The sequence below is a fragment of the Lonchura striata genome, chromosome 32 (genome assembly GCF_046129695.1).
Source record: "Lonchura striata isolate bLonStr1 chromosome 32, bLonStr1.mat, whole genome shotgun sequence".
Taxonomy (NCBI): domain Eukaryota; kingdom Metazoa; phylum Chordata; class Aves; order Passeriformes; family Estrildidae; genus Lonchura; species Lonchura striata.
In genome coordinates, this window is record NC_134634.1 from 173124 (window position 1) to 199856 (window position 26733).

Below are 26733 nucleotides of genomic sequence, written 5' to 3' on the forward strand. Positions count from 1 at the left end.
CCCACTCACCTGTGCGGTACAGGATGGGGATGTGGTCAGTGTGTTGGGGTTAGGGTTAGGTTTGGGGTTAGTTTTAGGGTTAGGTTTGGGGCTGTCCCCACTCACCTGTGCGGTACAGGATGGGGATGTGGTCAGTGGAGAGCTTGTGCTCGCTGCGCACGCCGATGAGCAGGGGGCTGCCTCTCCTGCAGGGACACAGGGACAGCTCAGCACCTGGGGACACCCCCACGCCCCACCCAGGCCTTCTGCCCCCTCAGCTGCACCAGCACAGCCAGAGCCTCCCAGAGCAGCTGCTGCAAACACAGAAAGAACGGCGGGATGAAGAACACCAGCAGGTGAGGAACCTGCACCACGGTTAGAGAAATTTGTCTGGAGTCACTGCACGCCTGCACCAGGGACTGCTCCTCGCTGCACACACCCACACACTGCTTTTGGCACTGGAGTTCAACCCCAGCTGATGCTGGTGCTTAAAAGTGGGACAGAAAGCCTGAGCACAAGGCTGGCCCAAACTCCAGACCAAGTGGAGGACTCATCAAAGTGCTGCCACAAGGGCAAGCACAAAGGAAAAGGTAAAAACGTCTCCTTTGAGATCAGAGGATACCAAAATGAAGCTGTTCTAGACCAGGTCTGGTACAGATGGTCAGGAAGAAATTTCCAAAATAATTCTGGGAACTTTCTGTTATGATAGATGGAAAACAAGGGAAAGGAAATTAAAAATAACAAGCACCCTCTCCCCAGCACATACAGTGTGATGAGAACGATCTCTACTCTGTTTCTAACCTGGGGGTACAAAAACAAGTGCCAGGCAGGGTGCAAGGATGTTCCTTCCCATGGCAGCACTCACCTGGTCCCAACCGCCTGCCCAGGGTAATGAACACTCTTGAACACAAGGGCAAAAGCACCTTCCTGCAACAAGAGAAACAAACTTTATCCCTTCAGCCAAGGCCCAGGCACTGTTCCAGTGTTCCCAGCACAGAAACTGCTCCTGTGGACACAGAAGAGACACCCAAGAGGTTTCACAGATGTTTCCAGAACTGCCCATAGCTCCCATCCTGAAGGACGTCCCTGCCCTGAGCCTGGCAGCACATCCTCAACCACTGAACGAGCCTCCTGAACCCCAGAGAGACACTCAGACTCCCTTGGTTGTCCAAGTGGCTCCTGCTTAACTCGGGCTCCGGCAAGGGGAGCTGCAGAGGCAAAGATCTGCTAAAAGCAGCACCGAAACTTGAGGGGTTTTGCTCAGCTGAGGTGCCACAGCCCACCAACACCAGGAGCTCCTGGCTGTGAAAACCAGTGAAAACCCAGCTGAGTGCTGTGGGGAGACAGGAGAGCACACAGCCAGGCTCTGGAGGCAGAGCAGCTCCCACCAGGGGTCAGCAGCAATCCCTGGATGCTGGAGCCCTGGGAAGGACTGGAAGCAGCACAGACTCTCCCAGACCAGAGCTCTGGGAAGGACTGGAAGCAGCACAGACTCTCCCAGACCAGAGCTCTGGGAAGGACTGGAAGCAGCACAGACTCTCCCAGACCAGAGCTCTGGGAAGGACTGGAAGCAGCACAGACTCTCCCGGGAGGAATTGCTGGAGCCCTGGAAAGGATTGGAAGCAGCACAGACTCTGCCAGGATTGCTGGAGCTCTGGGAAGGACTGGAAGCAGCACAGACTCTCCCAGGATTGCTGGAGCCCTGGGAAGGACTGGAAGCAGCACAGACTCTGGAAGCAGCACTCTGGGGCGCAGGGGGTGTTTCTGGGGGCGTGTGTCCCACGGTGCCCGTGCCCAGCTGCCCTCCCGCCGTGCCCCCAGCCTCACCAGCTGCTGGATCACCCTCTCCACCAGCGTGGAGAAGCTGATGTCGTCGCTGTCGCGGTTGTCGTACATGTACTTGACCAGCTTGACGATGCTCTCCGTGTCCGTCTCCGACTCGAAGTCGTAGCCCTTGCTCTCCTGCAGGGACAGCCCCGGTGGGTCGCCAGCCTCCCTTTCCACCTTTCCTTTCTTCATTTTTACTGCTCCCTGTCCTTCACCTTGCCTTTAAACATTTGCTTCCCTTTTTTTCATGCTTTTCCTTTTCTCTGTTCCTGCCTTCCTCCCTCACCTTTCCTTTTCCTTCTCACCTTTCCTTTCACCCTTCCATACTGCAGCTTCTTCTCTCCCCATCCTTCACTCTGCTTTTCCTCTTCCTTTTACTCTCCTGCCTTTCCATTTTCTTCTTTCTCTCCTCTCCTCACACTTTCCTTCCATCCTCCCTGCCTTTTAAGTTGCAAGAGTATGAGGAGACGGGGAGAGGGCAGTGAGTGAGAGTTAAGGGGTGAGTGTGAGAGAAAAGGAGTAACTGTGAGAGAAAAGGAGTGACTGTGAGGATGTGAGGGACACAGGGAACGGGTTTGAGAGGGAAAGTCTCAAACTTTCAAAGGGTGTCTCAAAACTCAAAGGGAGGAGTGGGGAATGAGGAGGGAGTGGAAGTTGTGGGGTGTGAGCAGGGTGGTGAGTGTGAATGTCAGGATATGAGTGGAGGAATGTGGGGAGTGGGAGTGAGGTGGGGAGGGCATGGGGAATGTAAATGTACTCACAGAGTAGGAGAGTCTGTGAGTGCAAATACAGGTGGGAGTACAAAAACCTGAGTGGAGGAGCATGAATGGGGGTGAGAGGTGATTGTGAGTGGGGAAATCATTGAGAGATGAGTGAGGAGTGAGTGGAGATGTGAGTGAAGGAATGGGTGAGTGGGGAATGTAAATGGGGAAAAGAGAGTGAGAATGCCATGGGGGGAGTGAGCTGGGCAGGCTGTGAGAGCCAAGGGGAGTGGGAAAGGAGGGAGGGTCTCACCCCCCAGGGGTCACTCACCAGGAATTTCTGCAGGTCCTTGTAGTTGGTGATGATGCCGTTGTGGATGACGATGAACTCTGGGGACAGAGGAAAGGCCCTGCTCAGCCCCGTGCCAGCCCCAGCCTGGCACACCAACCCCCTTCCCTACAGCAGGGATTGGGGGGGAAGAAAGCTTCCACAATTCCATTCCAGAGAAGAGCCATGAAAATTCTCACCATCCCATTTCCTTCTGTCTTCTCCTTGCTCTGTGCCCACGCACCCATGCAAGCCGTGGGCACCCATGCAGGCCCTGGGCACCCATGCAAGCACTGGGCACCCACATAAACCCTTCCTGGGACCCCCGTATTGTGGGGACCACTCCCCGTGGGGATCCCCCACTATGGGGAACACTCCCCATGGGGATCCTTCACTGTGGGAACACTCCTTGTGGGAACACTGTGGGGATCCCCCACTATGGGGACCACTCCCCGTGGGTATCCCTCCCTGTGGGAACACTCTCTGTGGGTATCCTTCACTATGGGGACCACTCCCCGTGGGTATCCCTCCCTGTGGGAACACTCTCTGTGGGAATCCTTCACTGTGGGGATCCCTCCCTGTGGGGATCCCTCCCTGTGGGGATCCCTCCCTGTGGGAACACTCTCTGTGGGGATCCTTCACTGTGGGACCACTCTCTGTGGGGATCCTTCACTGTGGGAACGCTCCCCGTGCCTGGAACCCGAGCCCAAGCCCTGGGCTCAGCACCACAGCCCGAATGAACCCAGTGCCCCCATCCAGCAGCTCTCTGGGCACACAGAGAAGCACCACAGAGAGAAGCAGCAGCTCTCCCAGCACACATTGAAGCAGCAGCCCCCCCGGCCCCGCCAGGCACCCACCGTTGTTCTTGTCCGAGCGCTGCGGGTGGCTGTTCACGGGCTTGGGCTCGCCGTGCGTGGCCCAGCGCGTGTGGGCGATGCCCAGGTGCACGTCGAACTCGATGTCCAGGTCCATGTCCTGCTGCTCTGCAGCACAAAGTTTGAATCCTGAGGGGCTGTCCTCACCCCGGCTCAGCCCGGGAGTCCCACCAGGCCCCGGGGGCTGCGGGACAGCAATGCTGACAGGCCAGCACGTCCCACAGGACACGGAATCCAGGCTGGAAAAGACCTTTGGGATCATCAAAGGCCAACCAAAACCCCGAGGGTTTTCAGGGCAGATGCACACAGAAAACAGCCCTGCATTCCTCATTCTGCCAAAACAAATAGCAACCTTTAAGGAAGAACCCAAGCCTGGGCTGTCCCTCAGGGGTGCTCATTGCCATCCTGCACACCTCCATGGCCATTCATGCATCCCTAACCCCTGTCTCTCCAAAGTCTACCATGAGCATGGATATTTCTCTAGGAAAAATATTTATTTGGGAAAAAATACTCCTTTTACTTCTCAATTTCTTTGAAACTGTGTATCCTGATGTTTTCTTGAAGAGGCAAACCTCCCTGCAGAGATCCTCTGTCTATCTCCTTTTTCTGTACCACTCACCCCACCTCATCTGGGCCTTCTGGCTCCTGGCTTACACTGAGATTAGACTGCCCCACCTCCCTCTGGGACACTCAGCACTCCATGCCTCAGGTGAACACAAGAATGGGCTAAAAAGACTCAGATTTCACCAACGCAGCAGCTTCTGGATGTGAAGCTTGAGATCCTGAATGCTCTGAAAAGGATCTCCCCGCCCTCAGACAGCCTCTGTTCCACTCTCAACAGCTTTGTGCCTCTTTGCATTGAGCTCAGATTTAATGAATTAAGGTTTAAATAAAGGAGACAGAAAGAGATTCCTACAGGGAGTAGGAAGAGGTTCCTACAGCATTTCTCCTTCTGCCCAAGATCTAGGTCTTGATAATTATCTCCTGCTAATTCCTCTATCCCCAGTTCAAGGACCTTTTTGGTTGTTTCGAAGTTTTTCCTGTCTGTTTCCCACGATGTATTTCAGGTCTATTTTGTTTTAGCAGGCTGCAAATCATGTCTTGGAAAAATCAGGATTTGTCTGCAACTTCACACCAACAACCACAGGGTCACTAGGCTCTTCATCCCTGGGCGTTTACACCTCTGGAGATTCGTGTTTGTGGGTGAAACAGGTGAGGAAAGGAGGAAAGGCAGATACTTACTGTGAACCTCTTCATCCAGAGCCTTCACTTTCCCGGTCTGCTTGATAATGTGGATTTTGCAAGCATTGGCTTCCCAGTCTTTGTCATTTCCTCCGTCCAGTCCCACTCCTGAACCCCACCATAGAACACAGAGAAAGAGGGTCAAGTGCAGAAGTTATTACAGTATTTTGTGTCAACAAATTCTGCCCTTTCTGGTTCTTCCTAAGCCCTTTCTCCAAAAGCTAGCCTGCCACATAAAGGCAAGAAACGCTCTAGATTAGAACTAAGTCTTCCCTTTGTCATCTTGTCAGTATTTTTAAATCCTTTGGGGGACAAAAAACCCAAAAACATCAAGAATGCTGATAGAAATCTATATTGAAGTTAATCCCAATCTCTGAGCACGGGCACATCCAAGCTTTCCTGAGCAGCAGGAGGTGGCAGGAAGCTCTCAACGACAGCAGGAGAAGCCCCAGAGCAGCCCAGAGTGCAGCAGAGCTCGGAGGTACCTGCAGAGTCATAGCCCCGGTACTCCAGGCGCTGCAGCCCCTTGATGAGGGTCTCCAGAATCTCCCGCCTCGTCCGGGGCACATGGTAGTTCAGGTAAGCAAAGATGCCTGTGGGGAAAGGAGAAAAGTATCACCTAGGATCTAAAACATTGCCTTTCTTGCACGTCTGCCTTAAACACCTTACCTGAGGAACCACCAGAGCAGGCATTCAGCTGCTTCTGACACTCAACTCTCTCACAGAGCTGGTTTTTAATATTCAAGCACAAATCCAACGCCTTCTTAACACCAGCTATGGAAAGAGTTGGTAATTTTAACAGAATAACATTTTCAACAAATGGGCATTATTGATTTCTGAAGCTGACAGACACATTACTTTTTCTGGGAACTTTATTTTCCTCATGAACTTTTTTGGAGCTCAGGTTCCTTAATTTCAGGGCACGTTCAGAGGCAAATGAAATGCATCATCCCTTCCAGGTAAATGACTGAGATACACAAAGAAATTGCTTCCTGCAATCCTTTTCCTACAAAAGCAGAAAAGCCTTCGGGCTGGCTTTACTTCCAAATTCCTTTTGCTATTACTGCTAACTCATTTCCATAGGCCTTGTTATCAGAACCTCTGGGACAGGGAAAGGAGCACTGGGACACCTCTGGGACAGGGAAAGGAGCACTGGGACACCTCTGGGACAGGGAAAGGAGCACTGGGACACCTCTGGGACGGGGAAAGGAGCACTGGGACACCTCTGGGACGGGGAAAGGAGCACTGGGACACCTCTGGGACGGGGAAAGGAGCACTGGGACAGCTCTGGGACAGGGAAAGGAGCACTGGGACGGGGAAAGGAGCACTGGGACACCTCTGGGACAGGGAAAGGAGCACTGGGACGGGGAAAGGAGCACTGGGACACCTCTGGGACAGGGAAAGGAGCACTGGGACACCTCTGGGACACATCAGGAGGGGAGAGGAGGGCTGCAGAGAAGGTGGAGGGGAAGCAGAGAAGAGGAATGGGACTGGGACTGAGGGATGGCAGGGATGAGGGGTGTGAGAGAATGGACTGGGAACAAGGGATGGCACGGTTATAGGGTCTGAGGGAATGTTCTGGGATCACAGCATGGCAGGGATAAAGAGGGTCAGGGAATGTTCATGCCCATGGGTTTCCAGGGATAAAGGGTGCCAGGGAATGTTCATGCCCATGGGTTTCCAGGGATAAGTGCCAGGGAATGCTGCACGACCCCAGGATGCCTTCTGGCACAAGGACTGCAGCTTGTTCTGAACCAGAAACTGGCTCCCTCCACAAGGGTTGGCTTTGGACACTTCATTAAATCTGAACCCAAAACAGACAGTGACTTCAGACGTTGTTTTCTCTGCAGATTTCAGCAAGTTCAGTCACACCTGAACTAAAAAAAAAACCCAACCAACAGCCAAACCCTGTCTCCCTGTCCCACATCCCAAATGCTGGCAGTGCACAACAAAAAGGGCACAACGTGGCAGTGGCCTCCCCACAGGAGGGGTGGCCCAGCTGGGAGGAGAGGGAAAAGCAGAGTGTTCATCCCTGCCTGTACTGCAAACAAACACCCATCCAGAAAGGAGCCAACTTGGCATTGAAAACAGCTATTGATTACAGCACAATTAAATTAAGATTATTCATGAGGCCTGTGGAAAAAAACCAAAAAAACAAAAAAAACCAACCAAACAAAAAAAAACACACAAAAAAACCCCAAACCAAAACAAAACAAAAAACACACAAAAAAACCCAAACCAAACCAAACCAAACCAAACAAACAAAAAAAACCAAAACTGAAACCAAGGCTAAGAACACCACGAAAAACCCCTAACCCTCCCAAAAACACCAACCCAAGGAATTCGGTGCGTCTCAGAAAACACAGACTATGAAAACTATGGAAACCAGAAGAAATGCAAAGACAGTGTTAATGCTGTGAAATATGGACATGCTCTTCCAAAAACCAGACCCTGGGAGATTCAGTTTTGATTCAGTTCAGCTTTTAGATCCTGAGAGGAAAATAGCAAGAATTATAATGGAGATGCCGCTGGGAAAATCAAATTCTATGAACTCATCTGTGAGCAACACATTTTACAAATGAGAAGGCAAGTAAGACAGGGATGTTTAAAACTCACCTTGGAGAAAAGGGGGAATAATGAAATAAAAATAGAATATGCATAAATGATGCACCATTAAAGTAAAACGTGAGACCATAAGGTTCCTATAAAAGAACACAAGTCTTCGTAAATGCACAATTTACTAATCTGCAGGCTAATATCCAATATTTGAAGGCTTATCACCCGTTTGTGATACTTATCACGATGAACTATGTGTAAATAAACTTCATTTATTGGAAATATTTACAAATGTGTTTCATTATCCCCTTTCCAAACATCCTGTAATGATGTAATACTTCACAGCTGGGGAAAGTTTGAATCCCCACATAGAAAACAGCATTTTCACTGTCTCTTAACTACTGGATCACTCACATCTGAGCAGTCACACCTTGGAACCGCTTCTAATTTTAAGTGCAGTTCCCAACTGCACCTCCCAGCCCAGAAAAGGCCTTTGTCCCACACCAGAGCCACAGTGCCCTGTCCAAGCCTCGCTGTCCCCCCTGCCTGAGCTGATATTCAAACCAACCTACACAGCTGGAGACACGAAAGGACACCAAGAGCACAGAGCTCCGTCAGCAGTGATGATGGCAGTGAATTTGTCCCTCGGAGGGACAGCTCCTTGCAATCACTTAATGGAAACCTTGCTTTGGGTGGAATCCCACGGAGCTGTGCAGCACCAGCCCGGGTGCCAGGTGCTGAAGATGCACCAAGGTGGAGCAGAAGGTTCCCCAGAGCTGTTTCAGGTCCCCAGCAGAGCCCAGGAAGGAGTTTTGCTTTCAGGGCACGTTTAGAAGCCCTTGCACACAACGCTTTCCACACCTGCCCTCTGTGAGCTGCAAGAGGAAGCACTGCAGAAAACCAGGATCTAAAATGACATTTAATCACTGTGCCCTGACGAGCCTTGAGCTGGCACTGCTCAGGTGAAACAAGCACAAGTGACACAAAAAACCAGCCCTGGGAACTTCCTTCTCCTCCTGCTCTGAACTGTGAATTCCCAGGAGCAGGGAGAGCAGCGAGGTCTGCAGGAATTCCAGCTGGCACAGAACACAACACCCCTGTCTGGGCACACCTCAGGACTCCACACCACTGCAAATCAGAATTAGAACAGCAGTGGCACTCCACAATAAAACCTTTCAGCTACTAACCCGACCCAGGACTTTGCATGTGTGGACTGGAAAGAGCAATTCAGAGCATGTCAGCTTATCAGACAGCTCTTGAATCACAGAGATCCACAGTAACAGGTTCTCTTTGCATTTCTCTCAAGTGAAATACCTTGAACAATATAACCTAGAATATAAAACATTTCCTTTCTTGCAGGTTTGCCTTAAACACCTTACCTGGGGAACCACCAGAGCAGGCATTCAGCTGCTTCTGACACTCAACTCTCTCACAGAGCTGATTTTTAATATTCAAGCACAAATCCAACGCCTTCTTAACACCAGCTATGTAAAGAGTTGGTCATTTTAACAGAATAACATTTTCAACAAATGGGAATTACTGATTTTTAAAGCTGACAGACACATTACTTTTTCTGGGAACTTTATTTTCCTCATGAACTTTTTTGGAGCTCAGGTTCCTTAATTTCAGGGCATGTTCAGAGGCAAATGAAATGCATCATCCCTTCCAGGTAAATGGCTGAGATACACAAAGAAATTGCTTCCTGCAATCCTTTTCCTACAAAAGCAGAAAAGCCTTCGGGCTGGGTTTACTTCCAAATTCCTTTTGCTATTACTGCTAACTCATTTCCATAGGCCTTGTTATCAGGACATCCACCTGGCCATTCCAAGGAATCCTTTATCCCAGAGCTGCTGCTCAGCCCTGCTGGAGGAGCTGCTGCTGCTGCCCAGCAGTTCAGGGAGGTGCCAGTCCCTGTGTCCCAAAACCTCCTTTTTTCTGCCCAGTCTGAGGAGCACAAGGTCAGAAAGTTCTCTGTCCTTGTTATGGCTGGGAGCTGCACAGGGAGAGCTGACACTCAATTCATCACCTCCAGGCTGGGAAAACAAGCAAAACCAGAAAAACATCCACCCTGTGGGGATCCACATTTGTCCACTGGACACTTCTCTCTCGCTGCCCACGCTCCCTCTCCAGCTAAAAAGAAACCAGGAGAAATCCTGCCCAGAGTAAACAACCAGAGCAGCAATTCCAGGCCTCTCCGGGCCACAGCTCCATGCTCCACTCCAAGGCAGACACCAGGAACAGCCAGGTGTAACCCATGAGGAAGGTGTAACCCATGAGGAAGGTGTAGCCCATGAGGAAGGGCTGAATGTCCCCACTGATGGACATGCAACCCCAGAGCTGGAAACTCAAGTCCACTTTTATCTTCAGGAATCACTAGTAAACCAAGACTTTAATTATGCCATCCCAGGTCCAAATTCTGCCACCCAAGACCCAAATTCTGCCACCCCTTTTGGTCATTAAATCCAGCCATGGCATATGACGGGTTTACTGATTTACAGAACAGTCGGTGGAGCCCTGGAAAAACCTGTTTCCTGAACTGTCTCCCAGATGCCATGGAACTGGTTTGGTCCACTCGGACCCAACTCACACCTGGCCAGGTGTTCAAACTGCACCTGTGTTTCACACAGCCAAGGCCAAAAACTGTTTTTCACTGACACTATTAGAAACAAACCCCCAGCACAACTAAACAGGGCTCACAGCAGGCACCAAGGATTTGGAGGCTCCTTTCCTTTACTTGTCCAGCAACACAAGCCCATCAGATTTTGTAGGGTCACAAACCTGAATATCAGGCTGAAAATACTGCGTTGGTAATTCCAGTCTGGAAGCTGCTGAAGCTCTCCCTTCAGTGTCACACAATTTGAGAATTCAGGTAACAACAGCACCATTGACACATATATTTCTTTTAAAACTCATCCTAACTTTTCTGATACTGAGGTATCTCAGAATTCAGGTAACAACAGCACCATTGACACATTTATTTCTTTTAAAACTCAACCTTTCCGTGAGAATTGGATAAAACTTTGAAGGCGGGTGGGCAGCTGTGGCAGGATAAAACCAGGTTTATCCATCCCCAGCCTCAATTCCATGGCAGAAATGTTGTGTTTTGAGGCCCTGCAGCTGCCAGAGCCTGGAAAATCAGGGAAATCAGGGAAATCAGGGCCTTCTGCTCCAGACAAACCAGCAGCCCTCTCACTCCAGGATACATCCCCGACTCCCAGAGCAACCCTCAGTAACAGTGACAGTAATCCCCAATGCTTTTCTCACTCTTCCCATAAAATGTTTCAATATCCAAGAACTTCACTTGTATCAAAAAGCGGGGAAACACCTAAAATCCTGAACACAGCTGAGGAACTACCCGGTGTTTTCACAGCAGAAAAGAGCAGAATTAATTAATTAATTAATTAATGTGCTAATATTGCACATTTCAGAGGCTGGACCTCAAATACGGCAAGCATGAGGCACCAAAACCACCCCTATTCTTGCAACAAGCTATTTATAATAATAATTATCCTTTCTATTCTTAGCTTTGCTCTTCTTTGTACTTCCAACACGAATTAACAGGGTGTTAAATGTGAGCTGAGGTATGAGTCTCTGATTCTCCAAAGCTTGACAGCTTGAAGGCAATGCCGGTTCCATCCCACAAAAACAAAGAGAGAAATGGCAACTTGCACGTTAAGTGTAAAACCCACAGTCCCGCTGAGAGCATAATTTTGTGCACAAAAATACAGAGAAAAAAAAAAAAAGGAAAAAAAAGAAGGTAGGGTTGAAAGAAAATAGGAAAATCCAACAGATCGCTGTTTTGTAAATTTCCATGAAAAAACATGAAGACAACGGGATAGGGAAAAGGTAAATGACATTCCGTGCGTAAAGGATGGGGCAGCGCGGCTGCACTGCCACGGGAAGCGGAGGGGAAGGACAGGAGACCCAGCAGCGGCCCGGCCCAGCCCGGGCACGGACCGGCACCGCGCCGAGCCGGGCCGGACCGACCTGCGGAACACAAATTACCGGGACTTGCAACGCCCCAGAACCACCACGGGTACCGGCTCCGGAGTGGGAGCGGTGCCTCGCACAGCAGCCGAGCCCCGGCGGGCAGCGCCACCGGAGCCGCCCTTCCCAGCGGCCCGGGAGCCACGGCGGGACTGCCCCGGCCCGGCGTCCCCGAGCACCGACCGGCCCCAGCGGCACGGGGGGCCTCGTCCGCCGCTGCCGCCGCCGCACATCCCCGCGGGGTCTGCCGACAATTCGCCCTTCCAGTCACCGGCGCGGTGCGAGCCGCCTCCCCGCGCCGCCGGGATAGCGGGGCCGGGCCCTCCGTCCCCGCCCGGCCGGGGGCTGCCCCGCCGCCCCCCGGCCGCCGCTCACCGCACATGGTGCGTCCTGTCCCGTCCCGCTCCGCAGCCGCCTGTGCCGCCTGTGCCGCCTGCGCCGCCGGGGCCGCGCCCCTCGCGCCGGGCCCGGCGCAGGCCCCGGCCCGCCCCGGCCGCCATTGGCCGCGCCGCCGCCGCCCCGCCCGCCCGCGCCCGGGACGTGGCAGCCGCTGCCGGGGCCGCGTCCGCACAAAGCGGGGACGGGCGGCGGAAACGGCCCCGCCACGCGGGGTGGGCCCGCTCCCTGAGCGCCCCGGTGATTGCCAGCCCCTGGTCCGGTCCGGGGAGACCGGTCCCGGTAATTCCCAGCCCCAGACCGGGGGATGCCCGTTCCCAGACGCTTCCCCATAATTCCCAGCCCCAGACCGGGGGATGCTCGTTCCCAGACCCTTCCCGGTAATTCCCAGCCCCAGACCGGGGGATGCCCGTTCCCAGACGCTTCCCCATAATTCCCAACCGCAGACCGGTGTATCCCCTTTCCCAGACCCTTCCCTGAATTCCCAGCCCCAGACCAGTGTATCCCCTTTCCCAGACCCTTTCCGGTAATTCCCAACCCCAGACCGGGGGATGCCCGTTCCCAGACCCTTTCCGGTAATTCCCAGCCCCAGACCGGGGTATGCCCGTTCCCAGACCCTTCCCCGTAATTCCCAACCCCAGACCGGGGTATGCCCGTTCCCAGACCCTTCCCGATAATTCCCAACCCCAGACCCTTCCCGGTAATTCCCAGCCGCAGACCGGTGTATCCCCTTTCCCAGACCCTTCCCTGAATTCCCAGCCCCCAGACCGGTGTATCCCCTTTCCCAGACCCTTCCCGGTAATTCCCAACCCCAGACGGGGGGATGCTCGTTCCCAGACCCTTCCCGGTAATTCCCAGCCCCGTGTATCCCGGTTCCCAGTCCTTTCCCTGAATTCCCAGCCCCCAAACCGGTGTATCCCCTTTCCCAGACCCTTCCCCATAATTCCCAACCCCAGACCGGTGTATCCCCTTTCCCAGACCCTTCCCTGAATTCCCAGCCCCCAAACCGGTGTATCCCCTTTCCCAGACCCTTCCCTGAATTCCCAGCCCCCAGACCGGTGTATCCCCTTTCCCAGACCCTTCCCCATAATTCCCAACCCCAGACCGGGGTACACCCGTTCCCAGAGCCTTCCCGGTAACTGCCAGCCACGGGCAGCGGAGGGGAGGTGTTTCCCCCGGTAATTCCCTCTGACACCAGGCAGGAGCAGCACCCCCGGGATCACCCCCGGGATCACCCCCAGGTCCTCCCGCAGCACTCAGCGTCTGGAGATCACCGGGTGACGAACCAAGGCTGCTCCGGGCTAGGGCAGGGGCCGTGACACGGGCTGCATCCCTCCCCAGCCCTGCTCCATAACAGCACCCACTCACGAGCAAGAGAAAGAAACCATTAAGATGAATCTGAAAAGCAAACTGGGACAGAGTGACTGACCAAGGCGTGACAGCCGTGCAGCTGAGAGCTCAGCGATGCTGTCTGCAGCCACCCCCATCAAACTCTGCCGGGAAACTTACTGAAAGCTGAAGTATTTAGCTAAAATATTTATTTTCAAATTTCTGCCAAGTAATAGGTAGTTTATGGTTACCACATGCTGATGTGCTGTAGAGGAGATTCTCCAGCAGCTGAACTGATCCTGTTTAGGGACTTTATTAGAGGAATAATTACACTGGCAAGGGATGAAAGAGGAGAACACACCAGAGGCTGTCAAGCCAATCCTAAGCCACATGAGGACCACAAACTCAGCTCCGTGGTGGCAGCACAAAGAAGGAACAGAATTCCTGGTCACAAAGCCAGGCACCAGGAAGAAATCATTCCTACACACAAAAGTAAACACAGCTCCTTGCAAAGCCCCACTGATGCGTTCCAACGTCAGAACAGCAAACATTCCCTGCCGTGGGGTGCAGCACTGAAGGAGCCCTGCTCTGCCACGTCCCGGGCAAACAGGATGTGGCAGGAGCAAACACAAACACAGGCTGCTTCCCTCTGCCACCCTGTGCTTCCAGCACTGCACCTTCCTCCTGATGCTGAGAAATCACCTCTTGCATGGTGGCCGAACGATTTTACTGCTAAATGAGCTGATTAGCCTACTTACTGAAGCTGATAAGGATCATTCTTCTCTAACATTTGCTTTAGAATGTATGGTTTTTATAACAAACGTTTTTTGTTTCTGTTGCTATGGTTTGCACAGTGGTAATGAGCAAGGAGGTAACTTTCCACAGTGTTACATCCCCCAAAATGAACAGTTGATGTTATAGGTTATCTTTCACACACAGAAATTTTATAGGAATCAGCAGCTTTTTAACAAGACTTAATAAAATTAACATTCTTGAAGCTCCCATTTACAGAGTAAGGGCAGCAAGTCCTGTCAGTCCCACAGTTTGGGGGAATAACCATTTAATACTGCTATTGCACAAAAAAGCCAAGGAACTTCTGCCTTCTCTTTTTCCAGTACTGAAGCTTCTGTATGAAAAAACAATGAAGAAACACATCACTGTTTTCTGAGCCCACCATTTCTTTCTAAAGACATAGCAGAAGAATTTTTTTGTAATCCAGGGCATTTAATAAATTAGTGGATGAACTGCTTGTACATTCTCACAGTAAGCACAACTATTTTTCTGACAAGGCAGATTTGGTTGCTCCTCAGCACAAAGATGGTTTACATACAGCAGGAGGTAAATGTTTATCTGGCCACAGATGACGAAGTCAAGTAGAATTTGCTTTTTTCTCCACGTCATCATCATCGTCAACAACCTGAAATCAAATCCAGAAGTAGTTTAGATAAACAGTTTAAGCTCTCAGTCCTGCAGGATTTATTACATTAAATCCCTGCTGGGCCCAAGGAGAACAGCAGTTATTCCACACCACTGAACGACAATGAGCTCGGGAGGAAGGTAAGAAAAACGGGCAATCCAAAATGCCAGGAGGAAATGAGCTTTAATTACAGGAGCAGGTCAAGCTCCCACAAAGGCCAGGAAAACAATCACTCCAGAGATCAGACATTTCATGAGAAAGCCAAAGAATCTGAATTTCAGGGGACAAAGCTCCTTGCTCTTTATCACATCACAAAGGTGCCTGCAATGTGCCCAGCTCTGGGCACAGGACCCTGCAGAGCTCTCCAGCTGACTTGGAAAACCTGCATCCAAACAGCCCTGGTGTTCCCTAACTGCCACCCTGCCCTGCTGGAAAGGGACAAAGAGCTCCTTTTCCACGGAAAAGAAAACCTCAGCCATGTTCCCCGACCCACCTGCTCAACGCCTTCCACCTCAGGGATGTAGAACTGCAGCATGTTCTGGATCCCGCTCTTGAGGGTGATGAGGGAGCTGGGGCAGCTGGTGCACGAGCCCTGCAGCTTCAGCAGCACAATCCCGTCCTCAAAGCCTTTGTAAATAACATCACCACCATCCTCCTGCACCGTGGGCCTGAGGGAACACAGCACTCAGCTTAAAGCTGCTAGAGCTGAAACAGGGCTCCTTCAGAAACTCTCAGTAAAGCAGTATTTAATACTCACAGTAAGAGTCATGACAGGGGGATTTAGTCACCATTTCTCTACAACCACCTGGTTCACATTTCCAACAACTCCTGCTCTGCTGGGCTATCTAACACAGAAACTTCATATGTAGGCAAAGCGTTTTTGTAATTAATGCAGCAATGCTTGAAGGAACCACTGAGATTTTAGGGTAGAGAGTGAACACCCTGGGGCAGAGCTCAGCCTGGTTGCCTGGAGGCAATCCTTGCCTCGAACTGCCAATAAATACCTCAGGGGTGTGTCCCCCACGGGTGCAGCACAGCTGTCACCTGTGGTAAGAAGCCCATTTATTCCATGAATAAATATGCAGTTCTCCACAATTTGGGCAGGACAGAAAACAGCCCCAACTATAAAAGCTTCATCCTGCTCAGGGGTAGAGGAAGCAGCTCCTGATAAGCTCACCCCACTGTCACGAGCATTTCTGCAGCCTGCTCTCCCTCTGCCAGCACAAATGCCCAGCATTGTAGCTCTGTCCCCATAGCAACATTTTTCCAGACCAAGTTAAAACCATCGAGTTACTCTAACAGAAGCTCTTTATACTGATCTCCAAAATAACTCTCTGAGAGCTACAGTCCTAACAGGAAAATCTGTGAACCTGACACATTTATAAACTCACCACAGCAAATTATCTCCATTCCTGAAAGCCAAAGATCATGATTTAAAATTCCATTTTTCCTACTTGAATTAACTTTTTGAAACGCTACAGGACCTTACAGATGTACATTCCCCCCATCCTGCACCTTGTGACAGCTCCTCTGCATTTAATTTTGATCTGCTGGACAATCAATGCTCTATGTGTAGTCTGGCTGATGGGTAATTTATAAGAATACCCTGCTAGAAAATGAAGGAAGACGCACCACAGCTTCTTGGTGCACTGATGGGTGCAAGGGGAGGAAATTAAAGAAATGAAAAGGTGGGAAAAGCAGAATTTTGGGCAGAAATTGTCTTCTGGTTTCAACATTTAGTACAGATGCTTGGCAAAGATGTTCCAGCTTATTTCTACGTTTCTTGCTTTTTCAGGAAAATTAACCAGCACCGTGTGTCTGCTCGGAGATAAATTGTTAAATTATGTGATATCACTTTAAATGCAGCAGCTAAAAAAAAAAAAAAAAAGAAAACTAAAATTTCTGGTTCCCGCAGTTTGTGAGCTGGGGAAGATGTCACCCTCAGATATCACAAACACATCAGCCATCTTCCCCTGCACCTCAAATGTCAAGTTGCTTACTGCTTTCAGTTCACTCTGGAAGGCAGTTAATGAGCACAAAAATACTCTTCAGGTAAACAACACAGCCACAGCCACTCTGGAGACTTCATTAGTTACCACCAGTTTCTAAATTCAAACTGTGTTAAAGCACCAATAAAATCACAGCAGAGTGCAAGGCCAAAATCCGTTGAATGCCAGGATTTTCCATTAGGAAATTTTCCTCTGGAGTGTAAACTACCTGATTCTTGTATCCAGCAGCTCCTTAATCATCAGTACAACTTCATCATCTTCTTCTGAAGCAGCTTGGGAAAAGAAAAAGTGCAAGTCAGAACACTGAGAGAATTCCAGGCTGCAAACTCCTGCCTGAGGCCACCTTAAGAGGTTTTAACTTTAAATTCTCCTGCATGCTTTTCTGAGGGAGAAGTGGAGGCTCTTCTGGATGTCACAAAAGCTAAACCCAAAGGCAGACTTGGCCTCTCCCTGAAGATTTCATTTACCTGTGTCTGTCCTAGGTGCCTCATCAGTAACTACGGGTAAGCCAGAGGCAAAGAAGTCCATTATGGTTGCATAAATATCTGGTTTCAGTAAGTTCCAATCCAGGTCTTCACTCTCCTGTGAGAATCAGAAGAGGGGAAAGAAAAAGAATGAAGAGGAGTACCTGTCTGCTGCTACTAGGTTCCAGAGAGATCCTCACGTTAAAAATGCCATCATGGTCTCTCACATTTGATGCCCAGACGGGACTTCATGTTCTCTCAAGTCCAGCTTTGCCAAAAACGTTTAGTCAGACTCAGACTGCACCAGCCAAAGAAGGGTCTCCTTGTTTGCAAGCCAAGCAAGTGCTTTTAAAATATTAGCTAAGAAGGTGTGAAAGTCTCCAAAATACGTTATTATCTGACAGATAGTTTTATCAACAGTTTCAGAGACTCAAGACTGTCAATGTGCCAATTTATCATCCCTTGAACTTGTTTTGTTTCATATTAAAGGCACTTGTGGACTTCTCTGGAACCTCCCCCATGCCTGTCTGGATCTGCTCTGTGGCCATTCCACACAGTTCATCTTTGAGCACAGCTCTGCTTACCTTGGTGATTGTGATGAAGTCTGGCCCAAAGAAAACACTTTTAACTCCCTCAATCCGGAATAACTGTCTGTTAAGGAAACAAGGTGGGGGGGGGGGGGAAGTGGGCAAAAATATTAGTCCCAAATTGACAAACAAACTGAGTTTTCATTTTAACAATTAACAATATGGTTAACCCAACAATTTCATCTACGGAAAGAAACCCTAAAACTGTGGTGAACTTGGAGGTAAATACAGCATAAGGGTCTAAGAGTGTTTTTGAATTACAGGGAGAAGAAAATATATTCTCTTGGAAGACTCGAAAACATCAAAAATGCAATGAATGAAAGTATTTGAAATCTTACCACAAGAGTATGTGTAATGGAAAATGATAGAAGTGATTTCACAATACCCACTTGAAATGCTCAGTACGTGCACTGAGCATTTGCATCGCTAAATCAACTGGATTTTGAAAAGACTTAAACCATGGAATTATGCAATTGCACCAAACCATCTGAAATAAATAATTCTCTTCCTCCAGGGAGCTTCTGTTAATTATTTGAAAATTTTTATTCCAAATTCTATTTAAAAGGGAATAATAATACCTTGCTAAAGGTGAGCAATAGGCTGCAGCTGGTGTGGAAAACTCCATAGTCCTCGACTCCAGCACTGCCCTTCCTGGAATAAACTTCAAGCTATTTGGATTTGGTGTGTCCTGGGTTTGAATAAACATACCTCTTACTGCAAAGACAAAAACAAAGAGGAAAAGTAATATAATCAAACCTAAGGAGCTTAAATGAAAGTCAAGTCCTGATTACTTAGCAAGCCCAGGGTGATCCCAGACCACAGGAACACTGCTGAACGCGGGCACGTCATCTCACAGGAGATGAAGGATAAAAGGAACCTTGGCTTAGCTTCTTTTCCTAACTTTTACTTACTAAAAAGCAAACTTTCAGCATTACCACAGGACAGAAAACCCCACAATATGCTCATCTGTTCACTTTGAACTGGTATTTACCTGCACGATGCCATGTTGCAGATGGAAGAGATGGTTTCTTTTGCAGAAGATGGTGGAAAGGCTGGCGGATTGTCAGATTATGATCTTTTAACAGCATGTGACAGAACCTATGAGAAAAATAACTTTACTAACAATTTCCAAATTCCACATTTGCACAGTCCCAAAGAGAGAGCATTGCTGATGCTTTTAGCTGCCCAGGAACTCAGCAGGGCACACCTGGGGTGGTGTCATTGGCTCGGACAAAGGTAAAGCAGGGAGAGCAGTGGGGGAAAAAAAAAACATTAAAAACGAAATGCAAGACAGAGTGATGGAGTAACAGGCTTCAGTTTCACTGCTGTGAATACCTGATTTCTGCAACTGTACGCACAGCCAACAGCATCAGGGTATTTCAAAGCAAAGTGAATGTCAGAAAATGAAAACAAAGCTCACCTCACATCACAGACTAATTATTACATACTAAGGATCATTTATTATCTAGTTCCTCTCCTCCTTATCAGCTACAGGAGAGGAAAAGAGATAAACAGTAAATGCCATGAGCAGGGGCTGTTCAGTAAGAGGCTGGTTCTCTCTGGGGGTCATAAACCAGAGCACAAGCACTGCACCGAGGTCCACACGTATCATACATGGAACGGGAGAGAAGATCTGTCTCATTAAATGTGCCATGAGCACAGGACACACCAACACAGAAAAGGTCTAAATCGTGTTATTTGCTTACTTTTGTGGGCTCGGGTGCAGGTATAAAGCACAACAGGATGTGTAAGGAAGGTCTCCTGGAAGCTCTGTTACCTCCCTTTAGCTAATAATGGTTCTATCCCATTTTACAGGGTCCTCAAAATTCCCCCTTACCCCTTGATCTTGAGCCAATTGTGGGAGAGGAATTTCCTCTGACTCCAGGGCCCTGAAGATACAGAGGTGGGAAGGGTGTGACAGCTCCTCATTTATCCTGTGCACACGAGGGGGTGCAGAATTATCCCTCACTGAGCATCCTGATCACATGTGAGGGGAAATCACCCTTTGGAGCAGGATCTGAGGCAGGTATGAGGGGAATTACCCCTCTGTGCAGGATCTGAGGCGGGTGTGAGAATTACTCCTGGGTGCAGGATGTGTGTGGAATTACCCTGAGAGCAGGATCCTGAGTGGGTGTGTGGAATTGCCCGTCTGTGCAGGACCCTCAGCGGGTGTGAGGGGAATTACCCCTCAGAACAGGATCCTGAGCTGGGTGTGAGGGGAATTACCCCTCAGAACAGGATCTTGAGCAGGGTGTGAGGGGAATTTCCCCTCGCGGTTCTCCCCGGGTGTACAGGGCTGAGCACCCACGATCTGCGTGTCTCGGAGAGCTACCAGCTTGCGGCTGGGAAGGGCTGAGAAGGAGAAACAGCCTCGCACTGCCCACCAGGAAGAAGCGTCACCCCCGTCCGCGATGGAGAAAGGAAGGGGAAGAGCAAGGAGCCCCCGGGGCGGCCCTGGAGGTCGCAGTGCCGCTAACTGCGACGCGGCCCCCTTTCAGTCACGCGAGGAGGGGGCGAGCGGGGCCCCCTTCAGGAATAAGCCGAGCTCCCTCCAGGAAAAAGCCGTGCCGGGGCAGCGGCAGCCGCGGGCCCCGCGGTCACCTACCGCCCGCCCAGCCCCGCCGCCGCGCAGAGCCGCCGCGCCGCCGCCATCTTGGCACTCCCGGGGCCGCGCCCGCCGCCGCCCGGGCACGGCGGCGCCCCCTGGCGGCAGCGCCTGAGGGGGCGGCGGCCATGGCGGAGGCGATCGGGACGGAGCGGGCTCAGTGCGGGGCCACCGACCGCCGGTGCCGGCACGGCCGGGCCGCCACTGACCCGTGTGCCAGAGTGCCACACCCGTCAGAGCATGTCCTGAGCGGGTGTGAGGGGAATTACCCCTCAGAACAGGATCCTGAGCTGGGTGTGAGGAGAATTACCCCTCGGTGCAGGATCCTGAGCAGGGTGTGAGGGGAATTACCCCTCAGAATAGGATCCTGAGCTGGGTGTGAGGGGAATTAACCCTCAGAACAGGATCCTGAGCTGGGTGTGAGGGGAATTACCCCTCAGAACAGGATCCTGAGCAGGGTGTGAGGGGAATTACCCCTCAGAACAGGATCCTGAGCGCGTGTGAGGCTGTTAAATCCCCACAGATGGGGGCATGGCGACTCCAGCACTGCGCGGGGCAGCCTGTGCCAGAGGGGGGTAGCCCTTTCCAGGAAGGGATTTTCCCAGTTTCCAGGAAGGAATTTCCCCGATTTCCAGGCTGAGCCCCTCCCTGGCCCAGCCTGAGGCCGTTCCCCTCCTGTCCCTGTTCCCTGGAGCAGAGCCCCTCCAGCCAGGGAGTTCTGCAGAACCAAAAGGCAGCAAAGTCTCTCAATGGACGTTTCCACCAAGACAGGAATTAAATTAAGAGGCGCAGCAAAGCCCAAATAATGTTTTACACTTAAGAGAGTCTTTGCAGCTGAATGATACCGAAAGACACGTTTAACCAGCACACAGTGAGCCCCCAGAGGCACCAGCCCTACATTAAAACCGCTGAGGAGCAGCAGCTTTGCAGGGAGGGCTCAGGGCTCTGTCCGGCCCTGCATGGGAAGGGTTCTCTCTGGGATATTAACTGAAATATCCTCTGCTTTACAGCTGCCAGATAAAACAGCCAAACCCAGTTCTGCACTTCGGTAGGAAGAACTCATTAAAACACAGATTCCCTTTATCCAGCAAAAGTATTTTCCATGGAGAGAGGAGAAGGAAGGCACAATGGAGACGGTGCTTGTCATCAGATACAGTTTTAATAAAATGTACATAAGTTTACAAGTGGAACATTTCTTCACGATTACCAGGAACAGACGACCCCAACCGGAGTGCAAAAGTTGTGCCCAGGGATCTGCCAGGCATGGGGGGCACAGAGGGGACTGGGGGACTCAAGTCACTGTGTGTCACTGTGCATCACTGTGGGGACCACGGACACTCCCAGCTCCGGCTCCTCCTGGACACAGAGGAGTTTTTCCAGGGCCAGACTCGGTGTGTGGGATGCTCCACCTGCTGCATCCCACACCAGAGCGAGCCCCCTGCCCTCCCACCCCATCCCTTTGGGGGCAAGGGATCAGGAACGCTGATCAACATTATCCCTCTGCCTTCACAGGGAGTATTTCCAGGTGTGCGTGAGGCTGTTCGCCCACCTACAGCAGAAACTACAGGCTGTGGGTTATTTCTAGAAACGCTCATGCAGCTGCTCAGGTTTCAGGAATGTGTTTCAGAACTGGAGCAGGATTTCAGCATCATGATACAACCGTAAAAAATGCTTTGGGGTCTGTCAGTGTGCTCAAAGGCATTGATTTAACACTGTGAGGAAAGAAACAAAAACCCACAAAAATTCAACTCCCCAACACAAGAGTCTTTGGTGGAAGCTGAGTTAAAGTAACTGAATAGCACTTTGGAGTGATTGAGTTCAGCAATTAAGCAGATCTCGCCCGGTTTTGCTGCTGTGGCACTGAGGACACGATCAGGCCGTGTCGCCAGTGCTCACACGGGTCGGGGTGAGGCAGGAGAGGGGACACTGGGACAACCCCCAAAGTCCTGCAGCAGCTGGGGAGGACAGTCCCCCCAGCAGTCACGGCAGTGAGAGACAGCTGCTTGTTTCACTCAGGTAGAAATTCTGATCACTTTGAACAGAGACTTTAGTGCATTCCGTGGGTGAGAAGCAAGAGCCAGTCCCTCTCCCAGCAGGAATCCAGGATTGACGTGGTACAAGGGCCCAGGGCAGTGAACACCTTCTACTACAGCGTTACAAAACACGTGAAACCAGTGGTTCTTTTCAGCAAACTGATTACAAAACACACCCATTGAGTCTATGTAAGTCTCACTTCATTAAGATCACTGATTGTGTGGCAAATAATTAGCATGATTCTTCCACATTCATTAAAACAATAAGCTTCAGATGCTATGGAAATTAAATTTCCACTTATAACTCATCACGCTGAGGCTGCAGCAGCAGTAGTATAGGATTAGGAGGAAAACAGGCTGGAAATGAGAAGGGTATTAGACTAACAGGCATTGAAATTGAGTCTTCTGACCATAACCAGACATCCCATTAGAGTCACATGCAGAGATACAAACGAGCTGCCTCCACCCCTAGAAGAAATTTAAAAGAGTTTAAGAACTGGATGTGTCTGGCAGGATCATGAGCTCTGTGGCACAGTCAGCCTGCTCTTCCTGTAAAGTGCCTGAAGGGCAGAAAAGCTGCCAAAATGCCAGCTGGAAATTCAGCCTGACCTGGGCTGAGCAGGGCTGGAGTGGAGCCCGCACGGCTCAGTGCACCTTCCCTTTCTCCCAGCATGAAGGGACAGGCTGATGCTCCTCCAGCACCAGCTCTGTGGGACCTGCACGTGGCACTGACAGAAGCTTCACTGAATTATTCAGAAGCAATTTTTCAAGTAAAAATGAAGAGAAGGAAGGAGAACCTGAATGCAGTGAGCAGAGGTGACACCTCGAACCCACGTGGCTCACACAGGGTACCGGCTCACTCCAGCAAAGCACCTCCCTGATCCACAGGTCCATCCACAGCACCAAGGCCTGACCTCCCTCCCAGCAGCTTCCGAGCAGACTCCAGGGCTCGGGGGCAGCTCCTGGCTCAGTGGGGCTGTCACACTGGCTGGTGGCTGGGCTCACACTCCCTGTCCTTGAATTCACAGTTTGCTCTCACAGTTATTTTCTGCGTCTCTCACTGATCCCATCCAGCTACAACTGACTTGGGGGAACACAGATTTAAAACTAAAACCACCTCCCTTGAACCAACGAATTTCTATGGGGTTGTGATTGTTTAAAAGAGGTGAAAAAATCTACCAAAACTGACGTGTCATAGAGTGATTCCCTCTGCATGCTCGGGCTGTGTGTGGATGAAATTATTGCTGCTGCACATCCTTGCATGAAGCAAAGTAAAGCCTTGATTCTCTAAAAATGTTGCTGGAGGGGTTTTGTTGTTGCCGCAGTTCCATCCCTGGAAGTGTTCAGAAAAAGACTGGATGTGGCACCTGGTGCCAGGGTTTAGTTGAGGTGTTGGGGCTGGGTTGGACTTGATGAGCTTGAAGGTCTCTTCCAACCTGGTGATAGGGTATACCCCCACGAAAGACTGCAAGAAACCTTATATATATATATAAAATTTTTGAATCACCTTTAGAATGACCTAACCCCAGTCCAATGCCCTTTCAGTGGATCACACACTCACCTAGAAAAAGCTCAAGTATTTGTTAAGAATCGTGAAAGTGGAAAATGGGAAGGTCCCTTTCCATTAATAACCTAGTGGGGAGGATATGCTCATGGTTCCACAGATTCTGGTTCATGATGTGTACCTGCAAGGGTGGTCTGACCAGCCTCTGTTACTCTGACTCCATCATCAGCTTGGGAAACTGAAGGGACAAGATGAATGGAGCTTGTTCAGTGACTGGTTTGTGAGGTTTGGGCCGTAACTTTAAACATTTTTACACAAGAAACAGTTGGGATGATTGGTAATTCTGAATATATTGTTTATATTGTAATGCTAATACATGGAGTTTTTATAAAGGGATTGAGCTGTAATATAATTACCTGACATTATTTATATCCTTTGTAGGTTGTTCACATTACCACAGATTATTAATAAAGATTTGTTTGTAAAATATTTTAGGGAAACCCTCCCAGTCAAGGCCTAAACTCCAGCCCTGGCTGGTCAGGAAGCTTGCCATCAGACCCAAGTATTTTTGCGCTAAAATCATCATTGTCATCGCAACCATGAAAAGTGAAAGCTCTGCCTGATTGTTTGCACGTTTGATTTTCGAGCAACAGGAGCAGCCTGATTGCCTCACTGGGTTCACAACACCTTCCCTGCCCCAGCCCCGGGGCAGCAGCACTGCCTCGTGCTCCATCCAAGGCTGTGCTGCTGCCCTGGCTCTGCTCACCAGCACTGCCCAGACTGGCACCAGACATCCCAGCACGGCTCTGGCTCTGTGGCACAGCACCCACAGGGCCGTGGCTGCCACTGCTGCCAAGCAGCAGCAATATCACTGAGAGCAAAAGTCACAATAAGCCTTTAACCTGTGAAATCATGTCCTTTCCAGAGCATTAGCAAGTCCTGCTTGACTCGCTCTGTAATTAATAAAACTTTTAATTCATCTTGTAGTGCATTTCTCCACCCAGGAGAACCACCAGAAAATATGGAATACTGCTGGTTCGAGAAAAGAATAGAAAAAAAATAAATGGAGGGAAGACAGTGAGAGGAGGAAGGTGAGAAGCAACTGGAAAGGATACGAGGATCCTGAGAGCCCGGCATTCGGAAAAACATAACTTAAATGGTTCAACTATATATCACTGCAAATAGAGTTCTGACCAAAAATAATAATTACTTTATATATATATATATGTATATATTGCTATGTCATTCAGTTCAGCGCAGAGGTCTGAGGTCCTCCCGAGGCGGTCCTGCAGGCAGCACAGCCCCCGCTCCCGGCACGTCAAGGCTTCTGCTTGGCTGCTTTGGAAGGGAAGGGCGCCGAGGCGAAGGGATCGGCGCCGGGCAGCTCCGTAGTCCTGGAAGACAGCGGGACAACCGAGACAGACCCCGCTATGGCCTGTCTGCTGGTGTGAGACACCACTTTGTAAGCAGCTATGGGCTGGGCCTCGAGCCCCGGCCCGTCTTCGGGGCCGTAGTGCCGGGAATACTTGGACAGGGACTGCGGACGGAAGGGCTTGTTGGCCACAGAGCCCAGCGCGTCGCCCTGCTCGGGCAGCGCCGCTTTAGCAGGGCCGCTCTCCTGGGCCTCCACGGCTCTGACGGAGCAGGGATGGAGATTGCCTGGCTGAGCAAAGGCAGCAGAAGGATGTGGAGCTCTCGCCGAGGCCACGGACCCGTGCGCTGCTGGATCCAGGCCCAGGAACATCGGCTGAGCTCGGCTGTCGCCTCCCTGGCTCAGGAAAACGGGCGGTGTGAACGGCTCCTTGTGGCAAGTCAACTCTTCCACGCTTTTCTTCTTGGTGAAAGGGGCTCTCAGAAACACATCTGCTTCCTCTGGATGCCGCAGAGCCGCGTTGCCCTTACAAATAAAAGGAGCTTTGGTAAAGACATCCACTTCATCGGGGACCTTCCTGGAGCTTCGGAAAGGAGCCGTGGCAAACACGTCGGGTTCGTTAAAAGCCTCCCCGCTGTGCGACTGGAAGGCCGGGAACAGTGGCTCCCCTGCTCTGGTCTGGAGATCCTCTTTGGAGGCCTCGTGCCTGGGCACAGGCTGCAGGAACCCCGGGCACAACTTGCACGTCTCCTCCTCCTCTTCCGAATCCATCAGTAAAGGCCTGGACCCGCTGCAATCCAGAATATCTCCCTCGTGGTCTGTCCCCTCTCCTTCGCTGCTGTAGAAGGAGCTGTTGCTTGAAGGTCCATCTCTGGCCAGGTACTCCGGCTCTGAGTTGTGCTGCACTTTCCCCTCCAGCATCTCGGGCTGACCCTTGTACGAGGCGCGTCCGTCGCTGCCGGGATCTCCTTTACAGAGCTCGAGAGCGACAGCGGGGAACCGGCCCGGAGCCCTCTGCACACCTACGAACACAAGAGATGGGTGTTACTGAACCAGCTCAGCAGTCACAGCAAAGGTACGTTACACAGGAACGGCAGATGGAAACCACCACCATGCATGGAAAATGGGCAGGAGAGGGAGGGCAAATCAATGAAAAAATAATGCCAGGGAAGGTGTTGGCGACACGGCCCAGGGACACCACGGGTACCACTGCTCAGAGGATGGGAGATGTCTGACACACGCATGGGCACGCACAGCACCCTCAGCACCATCCCACCAGGCTTCTCTCCCACCCACCCACCAGCACTGAGCGCTTCCCTTCCCCACGCTGCTGCCTGAGGGAAGCTCCAGCAGACAAGTTCTGTCATTCCATCCTGCACTGCTGCTCTCCAAGCACACCTATTGCTTGGCCTAGCCTCTCTTCCTGTGGGCCAGCCCACAGATAGGTGGAAAAGCTTGTGGAATACGTGGGGATGCCCCAACACCTGCTAAAATAACAGGCCCCTCTCAGAGACTGAAGGTC

The 26733-nt window shown here is 50.9% G+C and overlaps 3 protein-coding genes across 3 annotated transcripts in view; all 3 read right to left on the reverse strand.

Moving 5' to 3' along the window:
• Positions 1-11953, reverse strand: part of GFPT1 (glutamine--fructose-6-phosphate transaminase 1) — a 30370-nt gene extending 18417 nt beyond the window's left edge. Inside the window, exons 1-8 of the mRNA XM_077789228.1 lie at positions 11871-11953; positions 5438-5545; positions 4953-5060; positions 3693-3818; positions 2839-2897; positions 1807-1941; positions 845-906; positions 106-185 (exon numbers count right to left, since the gene is read on the reverse strand). Of these exons, the coding sequence (XP_077645354.1) occupies positions 106-185; positions 845-906; positions 1807-1941; positions 2839-2897; positions 3693-3818; positions 4953-5060; positions 5438-5545; positions 11871-11877 (685 nt within the window). The 5' untranslated portion in view covers positions 11878-11953. The remainder of the gene's footprint in view (positions 1-105; positions 186-844; positions 907-1806; positions 1942-2838; positions 2898-3692; positions 3819-4952; positions 5061-5437; positions 5546-11870) is intronic.
• Positions 11954-13412: 1459 nt separating this feature from the next.
• NFU1 (NFU1 iron-sulfur cluster scaffold) lies at positions 13413-20371 on the reverse strand. The gene is made up of 8 exons (XM_021545391.2): positions 20303-20371; positions 18689-18795; positions 18276-18411; positions 17695-17761; positions 17114-17228; positions 16855-16918; positions 15131-15305; positions 13413-14637 (listed from the first exon to the last, which is right to left on the reverse strand). Exons 1-8 carry the CDS (start codon positions 20347-20349, stop codon positions 14590-14592), a joined length of 759 nt encoding a protein of 252 aa, XP_021401066.1. The 5' UTR covers positions 20350-20371; the 3' UTR covers positions 13413-14589.
• A 1071-nt stretch (positions 20372-21442) lies between these two features.
• AAK1 (AP2 associated kinase 1) overlaps positions 21443-26733 on the reverse strand; it is a 56795-nt gene continuing 51504 nt past the window's right edge. The window contains exon 20 of the mRNA XM_077789230.1: positions 21443-26233. Within this exon, the coding sequence (XP_077645356.1) occupies positions 25158-26233 (1076 nt within the window). The 3' untranslated portion in view covers positions 21443-25157. The remainder of the gene's footprint in view (positions 26234-26733) is intronic.